Source organism: Somniosus microcephalus, chromosome 4 (assembly GCF_052327205.1).
Source record: "Somniosus microcephalus isolate GS21.2 chromosome 4, FLI_Smic_1.0, whole genome shotgun sequence".
Taxonomy (NCBI): Eukaryota; Metazoa; Chordata; class Chondrichthyes; order Squaliformes; family Somniosidae; genus Somniosus; species Somniosus microcephalus.
Genome location: NC_140990.1, coordinates 257074515 through 257100737, shown reverse-complemented (window position 1 = coordinate 257100737; position 26223 = coordinate 257074515). Strand labels below are relative to the sequence as shown.

Genomic DNA, 26223 nt, shown 5'->3' with positions numbered 1-26223 from the left:
TATCTTCCCTTTCTTAATCAATCTTTTTGTTATTTTTTGCTGTCTGTTAAAGTTTTCCCAATCCTCTATCCTCCCACTAGATTTGGCTACCTTATATGCCCTTGTTTTTAGTCGAATACTGTCCTTAATTTCTTTACTTAGCCACGGATGGCTGTCTTTTCTTTTACACCCTTTTCTTCTCAGTGGAATATTTTTTTTTTGGAAGTTGTAAAATAACTCCTTAAATGTACACCACTGATCATGTATCGTCTTACCCTTTAATCTATTTTCCCAATCCACTGTACTCAATTCCGCTCTCATACCTTCATAGTCTCCTTTATTCAAGCTTAGCACGCTTGTTTGAGATCCAACCTTCTCACCCTCTAATTGAATATGGAATTCAACCATGTTATGGTCACTCATTCCAAGGGGATCCTTTACTAGGACATTTTTAATTAATCCTGTCTCGTTACACAGGACCAGATCTAAGGTTGTTTGCCCCCTGGTCGGTTCAGTTACATACTGCTCAAGAAACCCATCCCTAATACACTCAATGAACTCATCCTCAAGGCAGCCCTGCCCAATTTGATTTGTCCAATTAATATGATAGTTAAAATCCCCCATAATTATAGATGTTCCCTTATTACAAGCCTCAACTATTTCCTGATTGATACTCCGTCCAACAGAGTTGCAACTGTTCGGAGGCCTATAGACTACGCCCACTAGTGTTTTTTTCCCCTTATTATTCCTTACCTTCACCCAAACTGTTTCATTATCCTGATCTTTGCACCCAATATCATTTCTCTGTATTACAGTGATTCCTTCCTTTATTAACATAGCCACCCCACCTCCCCTTCCTTCCTGCCTGTCCTTCCTGATCGTTAAATAACCTGGTATGTTTAATTCCCAGGCATTGTCACCCTGCAGCCATGTTTCTGTAATGGCCACAAGATCATACCCATATGTAGTTATTTGTGCCATTAACTCGTCTATTTTGTTACGAATGCTACGTGCATTCAGATAGAGAACTTTCAAATATGTTTTGTGACACTTAGTTCCTGCTTTTGCCCTTTTTATTACTTTACCTTTTACTCCATACCTTCTGCCCTTCCTGACACGCTCTGGTTTTTAATTTCCCCACTGCTACCTAAGTCTATGACCTTCTCTGTTGTCATTTTTATTATTTGCTCTCTAGGAACCTCCCCCCCACTAGTTAGTTTAAAGCCCTCTCTACAGCCCTAGTTATATGATCCGCCAGGACTCTAGTCCCAGCACTGGCCAAGTGAAGCCCATCCCAACGGAACAGCTCCCTCCTGCCCCAGTACTGGTGCCAGTGTCCCAGGAAGCAAAACCCATTTCTCCCACACCAGTCTTTGAGCCACGCATTTAACTCTCTAATTTTATTTGTCCCAGCCAAATTCGCTCGTGGCTCAGGTAATAATCCAGAGATTATTACCCTTGAGGTTCTGTTTTTTAATTTGACCCCTAGCTGCTCATACTCCTTTAGCAGAACCGGCTTCCTAGTCCTATCTACATCATTTGTACCAACATGGACCACGACAACTGGATCCACCCCCTCCCACTGCAATGGATATGGCCTCCCGAGAGTTCCGCGCCATTTCCAGTCGTCAGACAACTGAGATGAATCGGCTGCAAATTAAAAGTAAAAGGCAGTTGGGCCCCAAAGCCTCAGCAACTGGCCAAGGTGCATTGAAGTCGTGCTATCAGTGCCTGGGACAATGCATCGCTTGAAGCTTAAAGCTGTCCATCTGTCAAAGTTTCTACTGCAAGAAAACTGGGCATCTTGCGAAGGCATGCCAACTGAAGAGTAAACCGACTGGCAATGCTAGAATTAGAAATCGCCAGATACTACATACCATTGAAGAGAAGCAGCAGGACAAGGGGTTTCTGGAGATTCACGTCATCAGGAGCACAAAGGTATCTAACAACGATTCGCAAGGTATCATCATCTAAGTAGATGGTCGCAGGAACTAGGATACCCATAGAAATTGACACTGATGCATCTGTGAGCGTAGTCCCGGAATCACTATATCGCAACAAGTTGCATGATTTTCGATTAGAGAAATCGAAGGTAGAGCTGCAAGGCTACTCAGGAGAGCAAATCCCTGTAGTAGGAAGTGTCACCATACAAGTGAAATTCCAGGATCAGTGTCAGAGCTTGCCTCTCATAGTAGTGGCAGGAGACAAGCCTGCCTTGATAGGTAGAAATTGATTGGGATCACTGAAACTGGATTGGAATGAAATTTTTCGTGTTTAAGCGAAATTTGCATTGAAAGATGATGTCATCAAGCAGTATCCGAAGGTGTTCAGCGAAACGGGCAGTCCGATCCAAGACTTCAAGGTGAGTGTCACAGGGCAGAAGGACGCAAGACCAGATTACTACAAGCCACGACCTGTACCATACACACTCAAGGAGAAAGTTGAGAAAGAACTCAAAAGACTAGAAACTGAGAATGTTATCTCTAAGGTAGATCTGAGTAATTGGGCTACACCCATTGTTGTTGTACCTAAGTCAGATGGTAAGGTAAGGTTGTGTGGTGATTATAAGGTAACCGTAAACCAGGTTCTAGAGTGTAATCTACCCAATACGTTTCCAAGGCTGCTGTGCCTGTCATCGCCGTGCGCTGCAACCCCTTAGTGCCCCGCTGCGTCCCCTTAGCGACCCGTGGCAGAAATTCGGTTGTGTCCTGCAAGGCTGCCACGAGTCTGCCATGGGCGATGTCAGTGCCAGCCTCGCGGGTCATGAATGGGGCCGACCTCCGCCCATGGGGCGGTATTTAAAGGGGAGGTGCGGCCGCGATCCGCGCTGCCATTTTATTTTTTTGGCTGACCACCAGTTCGGCCCTCCATGGTGGGCCGTGGCGTGGTCCTGGCCGCCATCACGCAGCCCCGCACCGTGTCTCAGCGCCGGGCTACAGCCGCGGCACCATGCTGTCCTGGTGGCCTACTGTGGGCCATCGGAGGCCCTGCAGAGTGCGCAGCAGCCGTCTCCTTTAACTGGAGGGGAGGGGCATTGAATCGTGGCAGCGCTCTGCGGAGCTTCCGTGGAGCGCTGCTGATCGCGCCCCGACATCGCCTTGGATACCGCCCCACCAGGAAGTGGAGCACCCGAGATTGCGCTCCACTTCCTGCGTGGGGCGGTAAACCGAATTTAGCGGCCAGGGCGGTATTTCCGCACCAGGCGCTAAATATCCGGACTTAACTCGGTTACCGCCCCCAAATGAAGTTAGATCTAACAAACGCTTACCTGCAACTTGAGTTAGATGAAGAGTCCAAGTCATGCTTGACTATAAATACTCACCGAGGCCTATATCAGTTCAATAGGCTACCATTTGGAGTGTCTTCTGCCCCCAACATATTCCAGCAGGTGATGAATCAATTTTTGCAAGGGATTGAAGGGGTAGTGTGTTATTTGGATGACATACTCATTTCAGCATCAAACAGGCAAATTTATATGATGAGGTGTTGAATGAAGTGCTCAAACGGCTAGAGAAGCACGGAGTATGAGTGACAGCTCACAAGTGTGAGTTGTTTCAAAACTCAGTGGAGTACTTAGGGCACAGAGTAGACAAAGATGGTTTACATCCAACTAAGGGAAAGCTGGATGCAATCAGAAATGCACCCACTTGCAAGAATGTCTCTGAACTTCAATCATTTTGGAGTCTTTTGAATTATTACGGAAAGTTCCCCCCAAACTTGACTACATTGTTACATCCTCTGAATGAACTGTTGAGAAAACAGGTCCCTTGGAAGTGATCAAAAGAATGCAACACAGCATTCAAAGAGTGTAAAAGCCAGTTAGAGAGTACCATGTTAGTTCACTATGATGTATCTAAGGAGATCAAGTTAGCGTGTGACGCCTTTCTGTATGGAGTTAGGGCAGTGATCTCTCATGTAATAGATAGTGGGGAGGAGAGACCAATTGCTTTTGCTTCACGCACTCTCAGTACCAGTGAGTGGAATTATGCGCAGATCGAAAGGGAAGCTTTGTCATTGATTTTTGGGGTCAAGAAGTTTCACAAATACTTGTTTGGTCGTAAGTTTACCATAGTTACTGGTATAGTTATTGGACTCAACATCAAATTCAACAATTTCAGATAATAATCCCTGCCCCCATTTTTCACGCTGTATGATTTTTGCCATTCCCATTTACAACATTTTATCTTTCCTGCCTCTTACAGTACAGTATGTTCTTTCAATTCCTTCCTCCCCTCATAACCACCCCCCCTGTCTCTGCACCTGCTTAATATCTGTTACATCTCCAGCTTTTTCCAGTTCTGATGAAGGGTCCCAGACCTGAAACATTAACTCTGTTTCTCTCTCCACGGATGCTGCCTGGCCTGCTGAGTATTTCCAGCATTTTCTGTTGTTATTTCAGATTTCCAGCATCTGCAGTATTTTGCTATTATATTAGCTTATCACAATAATGCTTATGCTATGTCCAGGTTGCTATTCCCACCACAAGTTACATCCAATATGGAAGAAGTGTTCTATTTCTCATACATTGATGAGCTGCCAGTCACAGCTGAAGAGATTGGTCGGGAAACCAAACGTGACCCAATTATGTCAAAGTTGTATGATTATACAGCAAATGGATGGCCAAACCAGGTATCAGAGGAAGATATCCATCCATACTTCGATCGTCGGAATGAATTGTCAGTGGCTAAAGATTGTATCATGTGGGGAGCAAGAGTGATTATCCCAAATAGGTTCAGGTCTAAATTGTTAGGAGATCTTCATGACCAGCACCTGGGAATGTGCTTGACCAAGAGCTTTGCATGCAGTTACTTATGGTGGCCAGCTTTAGATAAAGAGATAGAGTACATAGTCAGTCAGTTGTACAACATGTCAATCGGTGAGCAAGAAACCACCATCAGTACCATTACAGCCATGGGAATCGTCTCCCAGAGTGTGGCAAAGGTTACATGTATATTTTGCTGAGCTAGAAGGACAGCAATTGTTCATAGTGATAGATAGTCACTCGAAGTGGGTAGAGGTGTTTCCGATGCGGATAATAACAACAAGCAAAACACTAGACAATTTGCGAAGATTGTTTTCTTTATACGGCCTCCCAGAAGAAATTGTGTCTGATAATGGGCCGCAATTTTGTTCAGAAGAGTTCACACAGTTCATGAGCAGAAACGGTGTGAAACATACCAAAGTTCCACCATATCACCCTGCTTCAAATGGTGCAGCAGAGCGCACAGTACAAATTGTCAAACGTGCCCCCATCAAGCAAATGTTGGATCCAAATCCAAAGAAACGTCAATTATCGTTGGACCACAAACTGGCAAATTTTCTGATTACCTATTGAAATACTCCTCATACCACTACTGGTAGAAAATCAGCAGAGTTGTTTCTCAAACGATAGCCATGAACCAGGTTCTCGTTGTTAAAGCCAAACTTGGCACAGACCGTAGAAGAGAAACAATCAAGGCAGAAAGAGAGTCATGATAAAGGTAGAGTTAGAGAGAGAAGTGTGAAGTTGAACCAGAAGATTAGAGTGAAGAACCATTACCATAAATGGTTAAAGTGGTTACCAGGAAGAGTAATGAAGATATGTGGCCCTTGCACATATTAGGTCAAGATGTTTGATCATGGAAAGGTTAGGTTTGTTCACATTGATCATATCTTACCTACACATGTGGAAGGAGTTGAAAGCTGGGATGATTCAATTTATTCTGATGAGTCAGATAGTCTTGTTACAGAGTACCAGTAGCAAATCCTACATCAGATGTACCAGCAACAAGTCCAAGAGAAAGTCAGAATTTAAGAGCTGGATTTTGCCAGCTGAGGCGGGTTCGCGGCGTTGAGGTAGTTGGCGGGTTCCGGTCCCGCTCCTGGCTGCAGCCATTCTGTGCAAACAATTTTCCGTTGATTGGGCTTGTTAAGCCCACTGTGCACGTTACCCGGCCCAATCACAGGGTGCGGGTCTGCTGAGCTCCTCTGTGTTTGCTGTTGGTCTATTTAAGGGGGCCATGTCCTCATTTGCTCTCACTTCAGACTTCATACTCCTGAGTGCTGCTTGTTTGAAATATGACTGCCGAGAGACAAAGGGCTGACGCAAAGAAGTTGAGGGCGGTGTGACTTTGACAGCCACTGGTAAGGAGTGTCCACCCGCTCCTCTGGGCTGCAGGTCTTGATCGAGCATTGTGAAAATGCCTGCGACTACCTGTCACGAAAGTCTCAGCCTCCTTTGACACTGCTGCTCAGTCATGTTGAGGAAGCTCATCCTTTGCCTGTAAACCCTGTGTTGGGGGTATCTCCTGCAGTGCGCTGCAGCCCTGCGCTGATGGCCTCTGCCCTGTGCAGCAACAGGTGGTTGAGGAGAAGGTTGCCGCTCTTGTTGGTGCTGCTGGTGTGCCTGGTTCTGCTGCTGCTGCGGATGATCATCTTCTGATTCTGAGCAACAGGGTGAGAGGGTATAAATGGTTCCCATTCCGCTGTTATATATGGCAGTTGATGATGAGATGTTAGAGGCAATCAGTCAATGGGGAGAAAGGTTATTCCAAGGAGGTGACAGTGCATATAGAGTCTACACCTCACACTTACAGCCTCAAGACAGATCAAATGTGTATTCCCAATCCTTAAATCAGCAACTTCTGACATTGCAAACTGAACAGATGTGAAAGGTTAGATGTTATACTGCAGTTGCAGCTGGGAACTATTCAGCTCAATTGAACTCCCGACATACTTACCTGACGTGATCTCCGAACGACGTGAACCCCATTGAAAATGTGGGAAAATACAAAAAGGCTGGCAAATTAGTATTTAACAAGCAGTTAATAAGCAGTTAACTATCCTAAATGCCTTCCCCGCCGCTTGGTGTTGGGTCTGTTCTGAAATCGCAGACCCGACACTTTGGAAACTTACATGGAGGCGCGTTCGCAGCAGGTTCCCAGCCCGCTGTCAATGATTGCGACTTTGACAGTGGACCCGCCTCCGAACCCGCCCTCTGAGCGCCGGCAAAATCGCGGCCTAAGTCTGAGCCTGAGTCAGGCAGCCAAACAGTCTGAAAGTGTAGAGAGTCCAAATGTAGATCAAGGTCAGCCCTTGGAGAAAAATTCTCCCCAGGCTCAGCCTGAATGAGTCAAAGTCCTACAACAAGATCTGAAAATTCTGTTCAAGAAAGAAGGTATCCTCTTCGAAACAGAAAACCAGTGGTTGAGTTTAATCTGTAAATATGGAAAATAAGTTCATATCTTTTGTTTGTGTTGTAGAATTTGGAAACGTAAAATGGGTTCCATTTGAGAAATGTATACCAAGAGTTGTGTATACCATGCAAGTCATGTACAATGATTATTTGCTCTGATTAAATTCTTCAATAAAGAGGGAGACGTGTAATAGAGCTACCTGGTGGACTACTGATGTGTGTATATATGCTGTGTCTCAAGATATCACAGGCACCTTTTTTGTTCCTTACCTGTTTGTCTCCCCAGTTTAAAAAGGGGTGGGGAAACGAGTTAAACCTTATAATGTGCTGTAAGGGAAGTAGTTCTAAGTGTGACTGTTGACATGAAAACATCTTTTAAAGATAAATCATTCCTATTTTTGCCCTCTGCAACTCACCTGATGTTTGCATTATTTCCAATGGTACATGGAAGAAGCTTAGAGGTTTGAAGAACAAAGGCCACCCTTCTGTGTAAAGCCATCTATCTCACTCAATATATATTTACATCATTCAAAGCATAATGTACTTACACTTGCCGTTCAATGTTGTTCAGCATTTTCTCAATCTGTGATCGATGAATTTCACCATCTATCATGGCAAGATAACTATAGAGGAATCTAAATGTTGTGTAAGGTATTCGACCACCATCTTCACTTGAACTTAAAATTTCAAAGGCATACTTCATGGCATTTGTAATGTTCTGTGGATAAAAAGCAAAATCTTTGTGATTTGCAGGCTGCTTGCATGCTAGTATAAATCTATTCCAATACTGTTACTTTAAAATTCTCTCTTTTTTAGGTCTTCCCATACCAGGCACCTAAGAAGTAACTACGAGTTATTTTAACAGGCAGAAAATTATAGGGAATGTGCACCTGAATCCCCAATATGTTCTCCTGGCACACGAGGCTCTGCATTAATAGTGTGAACTCATAAAATTAACCACAGTATCCTTATTGAGAGGATAACATAACACTCAAATGTACTGGTGGGTAATTAAATTGTGGGATCCAAAGTAATGGGTGGAATTTTAACCTAAAAGGACAGGTGGGTTAGGGACGTGGGAGTAGTCATTAAAGTGTTAAAAATCTGAATCCCGACCCGCCTCCAACCTGCCCCCTTCCGGTTTTAACGGAGAAGGGACGGGGGGTGGGGGGGGGAGCCAATCCGCTGCCAGGAGACGGGCCGTCTATTTAAATATTATAATGAGGCTGGAAGGCTCTGCTTTAACCTCTATTTTGTATTCAACTTCAGCTGTTTGGATTTTGCACCCCTCATGAAACCCGCCAGCTAATGCAAGACAAGGAATGCTGGATCCAGGAGGTAAGTACCTTTACACCTACTTCCTGGATCCAACATCCCTACCTAACCCACCTCCCCTGCGATCAGAGACCCCCCTCCCCCGAAGCCTCCGATCCCCTCCCCAGGCCACCAATCCCCACCCCCAGGCCAACGATCCCCACCACGAGGTCTCCCCCATCCCCTGTTCCTCCGGCCACCAACCTTTGCTGACACAGCTCCCCGTGCTCTTCCTGTACTGTGATCTTTACACCACCACCACTCCCCATACTCCTCTCGGCCCGCAATTTTTGCAATCCCCTTCTGCTCCTTCAGCGCTTTCCATCCCTCAATGTTCTTCCAACACTCCCCACTCGGCCGTGCTACTCAGGCCATCTGCTGGTCCCCGATCTTCTTCGGATCCCCGCCCCCTTTGTTCCTCTGGCCGCCACCTACTCCCACCAAACTACTGACCACCCAACTTCATTTTCTGGCTCCCATGTTAGCTGACATTGTTAATGCTTCTCTCTCCTCAGGTACTGTCCCCCTCGCCCTCAAATCTGCCGTCATCACCCCTCTCCTCAAAAAAGCAACCCTTGACCCCTCCATCCTCACAAATTACCACCCCATCACCAACCTCCCTTTCCTCTCCTAAGTCCTTGAACGTGTTGTCGTCTCCCAAATCCATGCCCATCTTTCTCGCAATCTAAGTTTGAATCCCTCCAATCAGGTTTCCGCCCTTGCCACAGTACCGAAACGGCTCTCATCAGAATCACAAATGACATCTATTGTGACTGTGACAAAGGTAAACTATCCCTCCTCGTCCTTCTTGACTTGTCTGCAGCCTTTGACACGGTTGACCACTCCATCCTTCTCCAACGCCTCTCCACCATCGTCCAGCTGGGAGTGACTGCACTCGCCTGGTTCCACACTTATCTATCTAATCAGAGCCAAAGAATCACCTGCAACGGCTTCTCTTCCCGCTCCCGCATCGTTACCTCTGGTGTCCCCAAGGATCTATCCTTGGACCCCCTCATATTTCTCATCTACATGTTGCCCCTTGGTGACATCATCTGAAAACACAGCGTCAGTTTCCATATGTACACTGACCACACCCAGCTCTAACTCACTACTACTTCTCTTGACCCCTCCACGGTCTCTAAATTGTCAGACTGCTTGTCTGACATACAGTTCTGGATGAGCAGAAATTTACTCCAGTTAAATATTGGGAAGATCGAAGCCATTGTTTTCGGTCCCCGCTCTTATGTTTATTAATAAATAGACATTCTTATTATGAACACAGCTAGCTTTTGCTAGACACTTTTATTGAGCACATGTGGACTAGGTACAGTATCTGTAGAGGCATCCATCTTGACTGCTGCCTTGTGGGTAGCCTAGTGCCTCATGGGTAATGTAGTCTTAATATACATACAGCTGGGTAGTGTAGTCTTATATACATACAGCTATATACAGCTCTACACAGCTCTACGGCTCCACCTAGTGTCCACTATAGAATGACATGTTATTGATCATTACATCCGCCACAAACTCCATTCCCTAGTCACTGACTCCATCTCTCTTCCTAACATCTGTTTGAGGCTGAACCACACTGTTCGCAACCTTGGTGTTATATTTGACCCTGAAATGAGCTTCCAACCACATAAGACCGCCTATTTCCACCTCCGTAACATCGCCTGTCTCCGCCCTTGCCTCAGCTCATCCGCTGCTGAAACCCTCATCCATACCTTTGTTACCTCTAGACTTGACTATTCCAACGCAATCCTGGCTGGCCTCCCACATTCTACCCTACGTAAACTTGAGGTGATCCAAAACTCGGCTGCCCATGTCCTAACTCGCACCAAGTTCCATTCATCCATCACCCCTGTGCTTTCTGACCTAATTTCAAAACTCTCATCCTTGTTTTCAAATCCCTCCATGGCCTCATCCCTTCCTATCTCTGTAATCTCCTTCAGCCCCACAAACCTCCGAGATATCTGCGCTCCTCTAATTCTGCCCTCTTGAGCATCCCTGATTATAATCGCTCAACTATTGGTGACCGTGCCTTCTGTTGCCTTGGCCTTAATGGAATTTATAATAGAAATTTTCTATGTAAGCCTGTCACTCTGTAACTACACAATATGGTCAAGGTGCCTTTCCCCCACAATTTACTGAAAATGTTTTTTTTTTTAAACTGAATTTTTTTCTCAGCAACTGAAACTTCCAGGAGGGGAATTTTAATCACCAAACCTGGGCCGGTTTGGGTTGGGTGGGACGTTAAAATGTGAAAAATCTGAATCCCAACCCCAACCCACCCACTTTCGATTTTAACAGAGGGGGGATGGGGGCGGGTAGCCAACCCTCTCCCAGGAGGCGGGATGGCAATTTAAATATTATAATGAGACCGCGTGCCTCATATTTAACCACCTATCTAAATTTGACCTCGGGAAACCCGGCAGCTAAAGGAAGGCGAGGACTGCTGGAACCAGGAAATAAGTGCCTTTCCACTTACCTTCTGGATCCAGTTTACCTGCTTCACCAACACCACCCCTCCCCCCCACCCCCCTGTGATGGACACCCCTCCGACCCTTCCGATCTCCCCCCGACTCTTGTGATCTATACCCCCCGTTGACACTTCCGCTCTCCTCCATGAGGACTCCAATCTTCCCCGACTCGTCCGATCTCCTCCATGAGGCCTCTGATTTGCCCCAAACCCAGCCTCCAATTTTCTTCTGGTCTCCAATCTTCCCCCTGCTCCGGCCTCCAATCTTGCCTCTGGCCTCTGATCTCCCCCCCTACTCCGGCCTCCAATCTTGCCTCTGGCCTCTGATCTCCCCCCCTGCTCTGGCCTCCAATCTTGCCTCTGGCCTCTGATCTCCCTCCCTGCTCTGGCCTCCAATCTTGCCTCTGGCCTCTGATCTCCCCCCCTACTCCGGCCTCCAATCTTGCCTCTGGCCTCTGATCTCCCCCCTGCTCTGGCCTCCAATCTTCCTCCCTCCCCCCCCCACCCCCAGCCTTTCTGATCCCTGGCTCCCTCCTCTCCGCTCCCCAACTGCGGCCTGGTGCCGAAGACCTACCCGTCCGACAGCCAGCCAGCCTCTCAATCCGGCTGGCTGTGGCCGGGAAACAGAGATAAAAGCATGCTAATCAGGTTCTTCTGTTAAATCCGGCAGGACCTGCAGGAAACCTGTTCTTCCGGGTTTCCCGACATCACGCAGCACCCCCCCCCTCGTCCTCCCCGCTTCCAAGTTAATATCCAGCCTCTAATGTCCAAAATAAGGGTCTAAACAAAAAAAATCACTTATCTCACAATAACACTTAAATTTATAACTTAAATTGTCTTTTGTGGTTTCACTGTCTTCATTATAAAGTTTTTAGTGGAAGACCTCAGTGTCTCCCAAAAGGCTGGACTTGGACTTGATATTTTTACCAGGGCTGTGATGTAGTTCGCTGAATTTGGGTTGTGCATTCTGAGCATGTGCAGTGTATCTAATTTCCCAGGGTGCAACAGTACTCTTCAGTTAACTGTACCAATGAAAGTTTTTTTAGTTTCTGCTCAGTAACTTTTCTTCAAATAATTTAGTAAAAACAAGAGGGCACATTTCTAAAAAACTTTATTCAGGCAAAGTTTATTGTGAGAGCAGAAAAAAACTGTGGGCCGTATTTTGCGACATATCCGGCACTTGTGTGGCGCCTGTAGGGGGCACCTCCACCTTAATTTGCGCCACTGCCGCCACAGGTAGGTCCCGTGAACCGGGCGCGATTAGCGAGTGGCGCTACAGAGGCGGTCGCTGCCAAATATCGCGATCGGGGCGGTAGCAGGGCGCTGCGCACACCGATGATGTCATCGGTGGCGGCGCAGCGCAACAGGCTAACGCCGCCATTAGCGCCCCAACTAAATATCGCAGGAGGCGTGGCCAGTGGCGCTAAAGCCACTGAGTGCCCTCTTTAGGCGCTAACTGGTGGCGCAGCCCACCGAATTTCTCCCCCATAATTTTTTTTCCAAAAAATTAAATTTTTGTTTAAAATATTTAATTAAATGCCATTTTAATTCATTTTATATATGTAATTTTTAAAAACATTTATTTCACGTGTTTGTGTATTTTTAAGTCATTCCCATTCATACTTATGACAGTTCCATACGTACGGAACTCCAATAAGTATGAATGGGGATTCCCTTCTTTCATTGGTTGGGCTGGTCCACATGATCCCAGGGGCGCTTGCAAACCGCCTGCGCCCCTGGGATATGTGGGCCTCTGTGCATTTCTTCCAGGAGAGGCCCAGGATCGCAAGCGTCCATATCTCCCGGGCCACCAGGTAAATGCGTAGAAAATTTGATAATCGGAGGCATCTGCCCGCAGGAAACCTCCAATCACAAATTCAGGCCCAGTGTGTCTGTGTTTGAGAGGAAAAATAAGAAAAAGTAACAGTGTACTGATTGCAAATGAGTTGTAATTTTTTGTGTTCCATAAACTTCAGTAAGTTTATTAAGTTAGGGAAGGAAGTGTTTTTCTCTAAGGGAATGTTAGTTAATTTTTAAAGCAAAACACCAATTGAATTTTGAAGTCAATGAATTAACTCACCTGTGTTTTGTTGACAGGAGAGAGACAGCAAGGAAGGCCTCATATTTCCATATTGTAAGATGCGCTGTATTTACATCAATGCAAGATGAGTTGCATTTGCCAGTGGCTGCCTCCACCAAAGTTTTATGGTCAACCTCATTTGCATATCAATTGGAGGAGTCATTGGCATATATTCCATGTAAAATGGAAGTAATGAGCTGGGATGTTTCAAAATTAGAGTGTAATTTTTAAAAAGCCTTTTCCGTTCTTGTCATGGGCGATGGTGAGGCCGGGGGCAAATTGTCAGCACCAAGTTAGTGACTGAACACCCACGTAATCACTGTGGCATCCCTATGAAACACCATACAGCCACAAGCAAGTGCCCACTTCTCTTTATGTTTAATCCCAAGAGGGTAATGTTCACCCATTCTTGCCATGTACCTTCCTTTTCTACAGATCCATCAGAGCAACAGACAGTAGAGAATGAGGAAGATGATGAGGAGGAGGTCAGAAGGAAATTCCCTTTAGTGGATTACGAGGATTGCAAAGTCAAGAATGATGATGACGAGGAAGTTAGGGTCAAGCTCAACTAAAAGTTCCTGCAACATCCTCCTGTTCCACGCTCCTCTGCCACGGCCTCTTCAACTCCCCTCTAGTCCTTCTACTTTAAATCCAAAGATGTGCGGGTTAGGTTGATTTGGCTATGATAAATTGACCCTTAGTGTTAGGGGATTAAATACGTGGGGTTACGGGGATAGGGTGGGATATGTGTTGGTGCAGGCTCGATGGGCCGAAATGGCCTCTATCTGCACTGTAGATTCTGCGATTCTGTGATTTCTGTGACCCCCTCGATCTCACCCCCTGCGTCACTAGCTTTTTCCGTACCGCGCACCAGCTCAGATATGTTCATCCATGGGAATTGGATAGGGTTAGTTAGGATATTGCACAGGGTGAGTCACAGCGCGTGAGAGAGCTTGGGGAATGGCTGAAGTTATGCCACCTTCCCAGTGAAAGCCAGCTGCCTATGGCTTCAGAATTGGACCCAGAACTCAAAGGTACTCATCTGAAGAAAAGAATGTTCAAGGAACATCATGCTTTTTTAGGTGTGTGCAGTGACTCTTGAGTCTATAGCTCATTCCTGGCAACGTCCGAGACCAGACATCAATGGAGCGTGTAGTAACTGTATTAGAATCTGCAACAGCCAGGAACTATTCAGTGCCTCCACCTTCACAGATGCACAGATTCCTGATATGAGTGGGGGACAGAATAGACAGTACTTTGCATACTAACTTCCAAACTCTGGGGCTGGGATGCATGCTGCTGTCTCTCAGGGCTGATAGCTGCCATTAGACCAACCCGCCTGCTAATCAGTAGGGAGTCAGATCCAAGGGTTAGTGGGATGGCAACAGCTATAGGTGACCTGTCCGAAGTTGTCGTATCTCAAGATAGCAGTATATGACAAGCCTCCAGCATTTCTCCTCACACCACCATTACAGTGTCACATAGAAAGTGACACCAGGCTGCCCAGGAACAAGCTCCAAAGATGCAGCCATAAGAACATAAGAAACAGGAGCAGGAGTAGGCCAATCGGCCCCTCGAGCCTGCTCCGCTATTCAATAAGATCATGGCTGATCCAAACTTGTCCTCAACACCACTTTCCCGCTCTCTCCCCATACCGCTTGACTCCCTTGTAGTTCAAATGATCTTCTATGTTTCTATGTAATCTCCGCCTTGAATATATTCAGTGACTCCGCCTCCAGCTCTCCGGGGTAGAGAATTCCAAAGATTCACGACCCTCTGAGAGAAGAAATTCCTTTTCATCTTCGTCTTAAGTGGACGACCCCTTATTCTGAAACTATGCCCCCTAGTTCTAGATACCCCCACTAGGGGAAACATCCTCTCAGCATCCACCCTGTCAATCCCCCTCAGAATCTTATATGTTTCAATAAGATCACCTCTCATTCTTCTAAACTCCAATGAGTATAGGCTCAACCTTTCGTCATACGTCAACCCCGTCAACCCAGGAATCAACCTAGTGAACCTTCTCTGTACTGCCTCTAATGCAAATATATCCTTCCTTAAATATGGAGATCACAACTGTCCGCAGTACTCCAGGTGCAGATTCACCAGTGCCCTGTAAAGTTGCATCAAAACTTCCCTACTTTTATACTCCATACCCCTTGCAATAAAGGCCAACATTCCATTAGCCTTCCTAATTACTTGCTGTACCTGCATGCTAACTTTTTGTGTTTCATGTACTAGGACCCCCAGATCCCTTTGTACCGCAGCATTTTGTAGCCTCACTCCATTTAAATAATCATTTGCTTTTTCATTCTTCCTTCCAAAGTGGATAACCTCACATTTTCCCACATTATACTCCATCTGTCAAATCTTTGCCCACTCACTTAACCTCTCGAGATCCCTTTGCAGACTCTTTGTGTCCTCCTCACAATTTGCTTTCCCACCTATCTTTGTATCATCAGCAAATTTGGCTACAATACACTCGGTCCCTTCATCCAAGCCATTAATATAGATTGTAAATAGTTGAGGCCCCAGCACTGATTCCTGTGGCATCCCACTAGTTACTGGTTGCCAACTGGAAAATTACCCATTTATCCCGACTCCCTGTTTTCTGTTAGTTAGCCAATCCCCTATCCATGCCAAAATATTACCCAGCCAGCAAGGGTTGAGTGGGTTGGGGGAGTGATGGGTATGAGGTGGTGGGAAGGAGAAGGGGTAGGGGATGTGATGGAGTGAGGGGTGGAGGGGGTGCATGGCAGAGATCGGAAGAGAGCTGTTGAGGGTTCCATTTTCCTCACGGGCCCCACCTCAAATGCAGCCTTTCTCTACCACTCCACACCATATCATCCATTACTCCAGCTGAAAAGGAAGAAGGGAAATAGAAAAGTTGAAAAGTCAGTGAGAGCAAAAGGAAGCATTATGGGCTGAGAAGCAGAAGAGAAAGAGAAACAATCTAAAGACACAGAGCCAGGTAAGAGAGAGAGCAAATTCTCCTACTTACTGGCAACAAGGCACGGGATATTGACTAGTAAGGGGGAAAAAATCGGATTCTGTATTTTCCTAAATGAACTTCTCACAAAAATTTGTACAACGACAACAACAACTTGCATTTATATAATGCCTTTAACGTAGCAAAATATCCCAAGATGCTTAAAAAGAGCATTATCAATATAAATTTGACACTGAGCCACAGAAGGAGATATCAGAACAGATGACCTAAAGCTTGGTCAAAGAGGTAGGTTTTAAGGAGTATCTTAAAAGAGGAGAGAGAGGTAGAGAGGCGGAGAGGTTTAGGAAGGGAATTCGAGAGCTTAGGGCCTTGGCAACTGAAAACTTGGCTGCCAATAGTGGAGCGATTAAAATCGGGGATGCACAAGATGCCAGAATTGGAGGAGCGCAGAGATCTTGAAGGCTTGAATGGCTGGAGGAGGTTACAGAGATAGGGAGAGTGTGGTAAACCACTGTTTGTATTCCACTGTGTACATGCCTGGACATGCCTCGGCTGACTCCTCCCACAAGTCCTAGTATAAAGGTGACTGCTCCCCAGCCCTTTGTATTTCTGGACCGGTCGACCACTCGAGGCAGACCTTCATTCTTTTGTTAATAAAAGCCTTTAGTTACTCTCTTAACTCTCAGTCTTTTATGAGTAATTGATAGCGCATCAATTTTATTAACAAAATTTTTATAATGGAGAAGATCCTCACACCAGCACGCCTGGACTTAGATCATCGGGAGGCGGACTCATCCACCAAGTTTACTCACTGGCTTAAGTGTTTCGAAAAATTCCTGACCGCCTCCGCAGCAATCAAATCGGACGAGGACAAACTGGATGTCCTGACCTCCAAAGTGAACCACCGAGTGTACTCGGTCAGCCAAGACGCGACCTCGTACGCGGACGCTATCAAGCTCCTCAAGGACCAGTACACGCGCCCAGTGAACGAAGTGTACGCCAGGCACCTTCTGGGGAGTCGTAAACAACAACCTGGGGAATCGACCGTGGAATACCTTCAGGCACTGTCTGTGCTTGGCCGGGCCTGTGGTTGTAAGGACGTAAAGGCCGCCGTGTACACAGAGGAACTTATCCGGGACGCTTTTGTAGCGGGCCACAGATCCAATTACACCCGACAGCGACTGTTGGAGCAGAGTGACCTCGACCTCAACAAGGCCTCTGAACTCGCACTATCATTGGATGCAGCCTACCGGGGCATGGATGCGTACTCCTCTGCACCGTGGACGCCGCGGGGAATGACAGCCTGGGACACGGTAGGACCGCCTCATAGCGCCGTGCCACCCCAGCAACGGCCCAACTACCGCAGCAGTGTCCCAAGGCCAGACAGCAGTGCCCCAAGGCCAGAAATGCTACTTCTGTGGCCAGGCAAAACACCCCAGAGTGCGCTGCCCGGCGAAAAACGCGATCTGCTCGGGCTGCGGGAAGAAGGGACACTACGCTAACGTCTGCAGGGCCAAAGCCACCCCGAACCCCAGCAGCGCCGCGTGTGGGCCATGCGGGCCGCCATCTTGGGCCTCCCTGGCCATGTGCGAACCACCGGTACAGCAGCCATTTTGGACGCCTCCAGCCACATGGGGATCATGGACGCCGCCATCTTGGACGACAGCCGGAACGCAGCAGGCCCCCAACACCGCCTCATCTGATACCCGCAGCGACACACCGACCCCTACGCTGGCATCCGTTACACTGGACCAAGCGAGACCGCACCAGCTGGCCAGTTCCACAATGGACATTAAGGTAAATGGCCACGATACAATCTGCCTTTTTGACTCTGGGAGCACGGAGAGCTTCATCCACCCCGACACGGTGCGGCGTTGCTCTCTCCCAGTCCTGCCTGCGCACCAGCAGATTTCTATGGCCTCCGAGTCCCAGTCGGCGGACATCGGCGGCGAGTGCGTAGTGACACTCGTAGTAGACGGGACCGTGTACGATCATTTTAAACTTCTGGTCCTGCCCGACCTCTGCGCTGCCGTCCTGCTGGGGTTAATTTTCAGTGCCACCTTAAAAGTGTTACGATGGCGTACGGTGGACCCCTACCCCCACTCACAGTCCGCAGCCAGCAGCTCCCAAATTGCCCGCCGCGCACCAGGTGCAAACTCTCCACACTCAGAGTCACCCCCCCCCCCCCACTGTTTGCTAACCTCACCCCCGACTGTAAGCCCATCGCCACAAAGAGCAGGCGATACAGTGCCGGGGACAGGGTTTTCATTAAAACCGAAGTGGAGCGGCTCCTGAAGGAAGGGATTATTGAGGGCAGCACCAGCCCCTAGCGAGCCCAGGTTGTGGTCGTTAAGACCGGCGAGAAGCAGCGCCTGGTCATCGACTACAGCCAGACAATAAATCGCTACACCCTGCTGGACGCCTACCCACTCCCCCGCATAGCTGATATGGTCAACCAGATCGCGCAGTACCGCGTCTTCTCGACCATTGACCTGAAATCAGCGTACCACCAGCTCCCTATCCGCCCTGAGGACCGCCAGTATACTGCCTTTGAGGCAAACGGCCGCCTCTACCACTTCCTTAGGGTTCCCTTTGGCGTCACCAACGGGGTCTCCGTCTTCCAAAGGGAGATGGACCGGATGGTAGATCAAAATGCGTTGCAGGCCACTTTCCCATATCTGGACAATGTGACCATCTGCGGCCGTGACTTGCAGGACCATGACGCAAACCTCGAAAAATTCCTCCGCACCGCCCAGCTCCTGAACCTGACATATAACAAGGAGAAGTGCATATTCCGCACAAACCGCCTCGCCATCCTTGGCTGTGTTGTGGAACACGGAGTCATCGGCCCCGACCCCGACCGGATGCGTCCCCTTATGGAACTCCCACTGCCCCACTGCCTCAAGGCCCTGAAGAGGTGCCTAGGGTTTTTCTCCTATTATGCCCAGTGGGTCCCCTACTATGCGGACAAGGCCCATCCGCTGATCAAGTCCACCTCTTTTCCCTTGACGGCAGAGGCCCGCTTAGCCTTCCACCGTATCAAGGAAGACATTGCCAAAGCCACCATGCACGCAGTGGACGAATCCATCCCCTTCCAGGTGGAAAGCGACGCGTCCGACCTTGCCCTGGCCGCTACCCTCAATCAGGCGGGGAGACCCGTGGCCTTCTTTTCACGAACCCTCCAAGGCCCAGAGACCAGACACTCCGCTGTTGAGAAGGAGGCCCAGGCGGTTGTGGAGGCTGTGCGTCATTGGAGGCACTACCTGGCCGGAAAACGATTTACCCTGCTCACTGACCAACGTTCGGTTGCTTTCATGTTTAACAACAAGCAGAGGGGCAAAATCAAAAATGACAAGATCTTGAGGTGGAGAATCGAACTTTCCACCTACAATTACGAGATCTTGTACCGGCCCGGGAAGCTCAATGAACCCCCGGATGCGCTATCGCGTGGCACCTGCGCCAGCGCGCAGATCGATAGACTGCGGGCCCTCCACAATGACCTCTGCCACCCGGGGGTCACCAGGTTCTTCCACTTCATCAAGGCCCGCAACCTGCCTTACTCTATTGAGGAGGTCAGGACCATGACCAGGAACTGCCAAGTCTGCGCTGAGTGCAAACCGCACTTTTATAGACCAGACAGGGCCCACCTGATAAAAGCCACTCGCCCCTTCGAGCGCCTGAGCGTTGATTTTAAAGGGCCTCTCCCCTCCTCCGACCGCAATGTGTACTTCCTCAATATTATTGATGAGTACTCCCGTTTCCCGTTCGCCATCCCCTGCCCGGACATGACCAGTGCCACGGTCATTAAATGTCTGAACGACCTCTTCACCCTGTTCGGTTTCCCCAGCTATATCCATAGCGACCGGGGCTCATCGTTTATGAGCGACGAACTCCGTCAGTACCTGCTAACTAGGGGTATTGCCACAAGCAGGACCACCAGTTACAATCCCCGGGGGAACAGACAGGTGGAAAGAGAAAATGCGACAGTTTGGAAGGCCGCCCTGCTAGCCTTAAAGTCTAGGGGCCTTCCAACCTCCCGCTGGCAGGATGTGCTCCCCGATGCGCTCCACTCTATTCGGTCACTGCTCTGCACTGCCACTAACGCCACCCCTCATGAGAAAATGTTTGTCTTCCCAAGGAAGTCCACATCGGGGACATCGCTACCGCCATGGCTGACGTCCCCAGGGCCGGTCCTACTGAGAAGGCACGTGAGGACCCATAAAACGGACCCCCTGGTCGAGAGGGTCGACCTCCTCCACGCCAACCCCCAGTATGCTTACATTGCATACCCGGACGGGCGGGAGGACACAGTCTCCATAAGAGACCTTGCACCCTCGGGGTCCGCAGTAACCCACTACTCACTACCACCCCCCCCCACGATCCGATATCCAGCCCCAGCAGATGGCAGGCCTGGGCCCCGCGACCCGCTCGACATCTACGAGGACGACACGCCTGTGCCACAGCCCACGCAGGACTCGACGCCGGAAGCTCCACTACCCCTCCTGCCGTCGCCACGCCGATCACAGCGGCAGACAAGACCTCCGGAGAGACTCCAATACACTAACTTTTAATACACTTCACCCCGCCGGACTCAATTTTAAACAAGGGGTGAATGTGGTAAACCACTGTTTGTATTCCACTGTGTACATGCCTGGACATGCCTCGGCTGACTCCTCCCACAAGTCCTAGTATAAAGGTGACTGCTCCCCAGCCCTTTGTATTTCTGGACCGGTCGACCACTCGAGGTAGACCTTCATTCTTTTGTTAATAAAAGCCTTTAGTTACTCTCTTAACTCTCAGTCTTTTATGAGTAATTGATAACGCATCAGAGAGGCAAGGCCATGGAGGGATTGAAAACATGGATGTGACTTCTATAATTGAGGCGTTGTCGGACCAGGTGCCCATGAAGGTCAGCAAGCACAGGGCTGATGGGTGAACGAGACTTGGTGCGAATTAAGATACGGGCGGCAGAGTTTTGGATGAGCTCGAGTTTATGTAGGGTGTAAGATGGGAGGCCGGCCAGGGGAGCAGTGGAATAGTCAAGTCTAGAGAGGTAACAAAGCCATGGGTGAGGGTTTCAGCAGCAGATGAGTTGAGGCAGGGTCGGAGTCGGGCGATGTTACGGAGGTGGAAGTAGGCAGTCTTGATGTTGGAGCGGATATGTAGTCGGAAGCTTATCTCGGGGTCAAACACAACACCAAGGTTGCGAACGGTCAGGCTCAGCTTCAGACTGTTGCCAGGGAGAGGGATAGAAATGGTGGTCAAGGGACGGAGTTTGTGGCGGGACCAAAGACAGTGGTTTCAGTCTTTCCAATATTTAGTTGGAGGAAATTTCTGCTCATCCAATACTTGATGTCGGACAAGCAGTGTGACAAATCAGAGGCAGTGGAGGGGTCAAGAGAGGTAGCGGTAAGATAGAGCTGGGTGTTGTCAGTGTACATCTGGAACCTGATACTGTGTTTTTGATGTTGTTGCTGAAGGGCAGTATGTAGATGAGAAATAGAAGGGGGCCAAAAATAGATCCTTGGGGTCTCCAGAGGTAACAGTGCAGGAGTGGGAAGAGAAGCCATTGCAGGTGATTATCTGGCTATGATTCGATAGATAAGAATGGAATTACAATAGGCACTCTATAAAATAAAACAGTCTTGGGAATATCATCGCTATATCAGTGAATGCTGTGTCATTAATCATTTTGCTGTTCAAAACATTTGTGCACATAATGGCCAGAATTTTAACATCAAAGGGTGAGTGGGTTTGTGAGCGGGTGGAAGGTTAAAAGCGCTGAAATTGACAGCAGGTTAGGAAATCGGCTTCCGCATTTAACTGGACCACGTTCAGCTGCGAGCGCGAAACCCCCTCGGGAGAGTCAGGTTAGCTATTTAAAGCAATTAACAGCAAGTTAAGAGGCTATGAAGAGCCTTTTTAACCTGGGGTTTGAACTTTTACTAGGTGTCCACGGGATTCCCGGGCTTTCTGAACCTAGCCAATGAAAGCAAGGCGAGAGCAGAACGGCAATCGAGGGGTCTGAGCAAATGACAGTCAAAACATTCCATAAATACTGAGACCTCACACCTGCTTCCCTGCCTCCGGGAAAGGCTTTTGCTCACACCACTTGTTCTGAGAGTTTGCTTTCAGGAGTTTGCAGGTGACATCTACAATTTTGGAGGTCGCTTTCAGTACACTGGCGGTCACTCTCACTACATTGGCGGTCACGCTCATTGTATTGGAGGTCACTTTCACTACGTTTGGGGTTTGTGTGTCTGATAACCACTTTATATCTGTCATATATATCAGATCAGCATGGGTGCCGCTTATGCTGTTTCACCTTGGACCTCAGATGAGGACCAAGATGATCACCAGCAGCAACAACACCAGCAGGAGCAGCAGCAGCCTTTTTCTCACCGACCTGCCGATCCACAGGAGAGAGGGGATGAGCATAGGGGTGCAGCTCGCAGGAAGCGATATCGCCAACACAGGGTATATAGGCAGAGGATCAGCTTCCTGGACATGCGGAACACCAGTGCCTCAGGAGGCTCGGGCTATCACGTCAGGTCATGGCAGACATTTGTAGCCTGCTGGAAGAAGACCTGCTGCCAAGTGGACCTGGTGAACACGCGTTACCAGTGGCTGTCAAAGTGACCACCACCCTCAACTTCTTCACCTCAGGCTCCTTCCCTGCAGGAGATAGTTGCAGGATTTCGCAGTCGGCTGCCCACAATTGCATCACCCAGGTGACCGATGCCATTTTTGCCAGGGCAGGCAATCATGTACACTTTGCCACCGATGAAGCCAGTCAGAATTAGCGGGCACTCGGCTTTGCGGCTCTGGCTGGCTTCCCACAGGTGCAGGGCATCATCGACTGCCCACATGTGGCTAGCAAGGCACCCCCAGATCACCCAGGAGTGCCCGTGAACTGTAAGGGCTTCCACTCCATCAATGTGCAACTCGTCTGCAACCACAAAAGGTCATCATGCATTTGTGTACCAGCTTCCCAGGGAGCTGTCATGATTCAATCATCCTGCACCAGCCCTTCCTCCCTCAGCTCATCACACCTCTGGCCAGCCTTACCAGCTGGCTGCTTGGAAACCAGGGATATCCATGGAAGACATGGTTGATGACACCCTTGAGGAGGCCAAGCAATGAGGCCGAAGAGCGCCACAATCAAAGCCAAATGATGAGGAGATGTGCAATAGAGCAAGCATTCGGGATGCCGAAGATGCGCTTCAGATGCCTGGACAGATCTGGAAGAGCCCTTCAATATGCACCAGCCAGGGTCTCCACTATGCTGCAGAGCACAGAGCCTATTCGGAGGAGGAGGAGGAACCTAATGTGGACATGGCACCAGCAGTGGTGCACATTGTTGCCCGGAATGGCCTCATAATGGCACGATTTAGTTAGGTTGCACCAGTGCACCCATCTGGCACCCACATGCTAAACCAACTTTCCCCCCTCAACCACAAAGCAGTCCTATAAAGACCAAACCATTCCTGTCACAGATACCCATTGCTCATAGTTAAGTCATGTTTTACCATTCATTACAAGTGACAAGGCCACTTGCCAGGCAGCAGGCAAAAATGAGCAAGACGGGAAAGTGGTGCAAAGAAATAATTTTATGAGCCTCCAAATAACAAAACCTTAACAGTGCAACATTGCCTAACACACCCATGTGCATACTGTTGTGCATCTAGAATTCTTTCATCCTCCTCTTCCTACCAGTTCTACATCGTGCAACCCTGTGGCTTCAACAGAGGTAGAAGCAGGCTGCTCATTTCTCTGCACTGACTGCTGAGAAGCTATTGGCGGATGTCCTCTGGGTGTTGGAGCCCATGAGGGCCCCACCAAAGATTGCTCCTCCTGACCTGTGCAGGGGCAGACTCGGACATCATGTGGGGCTCTGACTGGGGGTGGTGGCAACGGGAGAGAAGTGGGAGTGCTTTGAGCAGAGTCCCCACTTCTATGTCCCCTTTCACCATCATCCCTCTCATGGCCCACAGCTCTTCCCTGCTAGCAAGGAGCTGGAGAGCACTTTGCTGCACATCAGTGGGGCGATGAACGGCCAAGTCTAGGTTTCTATCCATCCTTGTTAAGGTGGCATTCAGAGTGTGCAAGCTGTTGGTGAGAGCAAGCATGCACTCATTTGAATGCCACGTTTGATTCTCCATGCAGATGGCCACCTTTTCCATGGACGAACACATCATAACTATGGCCTGCGACATCATGCCAGTCATGCTGGAGATAGACTCCTCCATTCTCCCTGCAAGCGCGCACATCGCAGCTGCAAATCCTGCCAGAGCCTTCCACGTTTTCTGTTGCTCCTCCAGAATAATCCTCTTTGTCTTTGGCCCCTGAGGTTCAGCTTCTTCGTCCAGCTGAGCAGAGCATGGGGCATCCTGCGCCCTCCGATGAGGACTCTCCACTGTCTGCACCATCTGCTCTTGCTCACATGTGATGTGTGAGACACCAGGTGACAACACTACTATCTGACTTAATGATCCCACCAATGTGTGTGTATCTGCGCTGGTACTTGGTGTGCATGCATCCTGTGATGGTGCACCCTCAGAGTCAGAGAGCTCTTCTGAGGAGTCTTCTTCCTCCTGGTTGGACTGGCTGTGGGACGCTTGATGGGCCTGTGGGAGAGTAAAGACATGAATTAGAACTGTTATGATAATAATGTTTTAAGTGAACATTCTGCACATGATCATATTCCACTGGCTGCTGACAGCAAGTCAACATAAGTGACTGTTGTATGCCATGTGGCTGTGTGATATTTAATTCTGTCACCAGGTAGCTGGGAGCTCCCCGTCTCTCCATCTCCCACCGCCATCAACTCCGATACTCCGCTGATCTCCAGCATCTCCTCCTCTGCTGCAGTCAGCGTGGCTATGACTGGAGAGCCACCTGCGGTTCTGTGCTCTCCTGCAAGGAGGGAAACAAGAGACTTTTGAGTGCGAATCATGGAATGAGTGGAATGGACGGATGGGTAATATCTGTAGAGGGTGACTATGAGGGAGAGGCATGACATTGCATTAAGATGAGGGTGAGTGCCAGTGGTGGATGGTCAGATGGGGATGTGAGTAAGTGTATAGACAGAGAGGGATGGGTGCACCTGTAAGGTAGCTTGGTGTGAAGAGTGATGTGCAGGAGTAGGCTCGGGAAGGCAGAGTGAGGGGGTTGGGGTGACATGCACATCAGGATGTAGTTGAATGTGGCATTGTACTCACCTTTCCTGACCTCATGAGGTCATTAAAACTCTTCCTGCACTATATCCAGGACCTTGCTACCATATACCTGCTGCTCACTTCTGATGCGATTTCCAGCCATGCCTTCTTGGTGTCTGTGGCTGGCCTCTTTCTCCCATCAGCAGGGTATAAGGACCTCCCTGCGGGCCCTGACTCCTTGCAGCAGGAGTTGCAGGGAGGCATCACTAAATCTAGGGGCAGCTTTCAGGCGCTGAGACTACATTTTTTCTTCTGCAACAAAAGAAATCTCTCCACAATCAAACCACTCTCTCTCCCACCAATGTCTCTCTAACCTCCACCAACCTTCAATTGCCTTTGCATTGCTTCTTTAAATACCTGAGCTGAATTGGACCCATGCGTGACATCATCACGCCTGCTCCCATTAACTGGTCGGGAAACCCAGAACTCAGATGCAAATGCAGTGGCTTCGTTATAAAGGCACAGCAAAATGCGCCGCTTCAACTTCCGGGTTCCCCACGCGATCCAGGGCTCCCCTGCTGCCAGCGCGTCAGAAAGGTAAAAATTCCAATATAACTTTGCACGAAAACATTTCTTTTAACCTCCCTCTTTATGCTTCTAGCACTAACCCTAAATTTGTTCCCACTTGATACCGGTTAAGTGGCCACTAGATATACTTTCACCCTCTCAAACTTCAAGGGGGTGATTTTCACTCAGAAGTCGGGAAGGAGGCGGGACTACAACTTTCGGGGTTGTAGTCCCGCCTCCATCGAGATGCGGCCAATCCACGCGATTTTAACTTGATTGACCTTGTTGAGCCTGCCCAGCGGGCTCAGCAGGCCAATTAAGGGCCACCCGGCAACAGGTGACGTCACAGACTGAAATTTCATTTGTCAAGAGGTTTTGACAGATGAAATATCAGTGTTTCACAGCTGTTTGAAGCTGTCAAACACTGAAAGTCTTACTTCTAACCTGAGTCGTTCTACACAGATTCAGTTAGAAATCTCACCGGCACAGAAAGCTGCAGGCTGTCACTTTTGACAGTTCACA

General features: G+C 48.6%; 1 protein-coding gene and 1 long non-coding RNA gene across 3 annotated transcripts in view; one reads left to right on the top strand and one right to left on the bottom strand.

Moving 5' to 3' along the window:
- The window catches only part of LOC147120405 (uncharacterized), a 48250-nt gene extending 31547 nt beyond the window's left edge, over positions 1–16703 (top strand). The window contains exon 3 of the long non-coding RNA XR_015078188.1: positions 13462–16703. This is a non-coding gene — a long non-coding RNA (uncharacterized LOC147120405). The remainder of the gene's footprint in view (positions 1–13461) is intronic.
- Positions 1–26223, bottom strand: part of LOC147120404 (ropporin-1-like) — an 88101-nt gene that overhangs the window by 14009 nt on the left and 47869 nt on the right. For both annotated transcript variants that reach the window (XM_085986288.1, XM_085986289.1), the window contains one exon: positions 7702–7871. In XM_085986288.1, coding sequence (XP_085842414.1) covers positions 7702–7871 — 170 coding nt within the window. The remainder of the gene's footprint in view (positions 1–7701; positions 7872–26223) is intronic.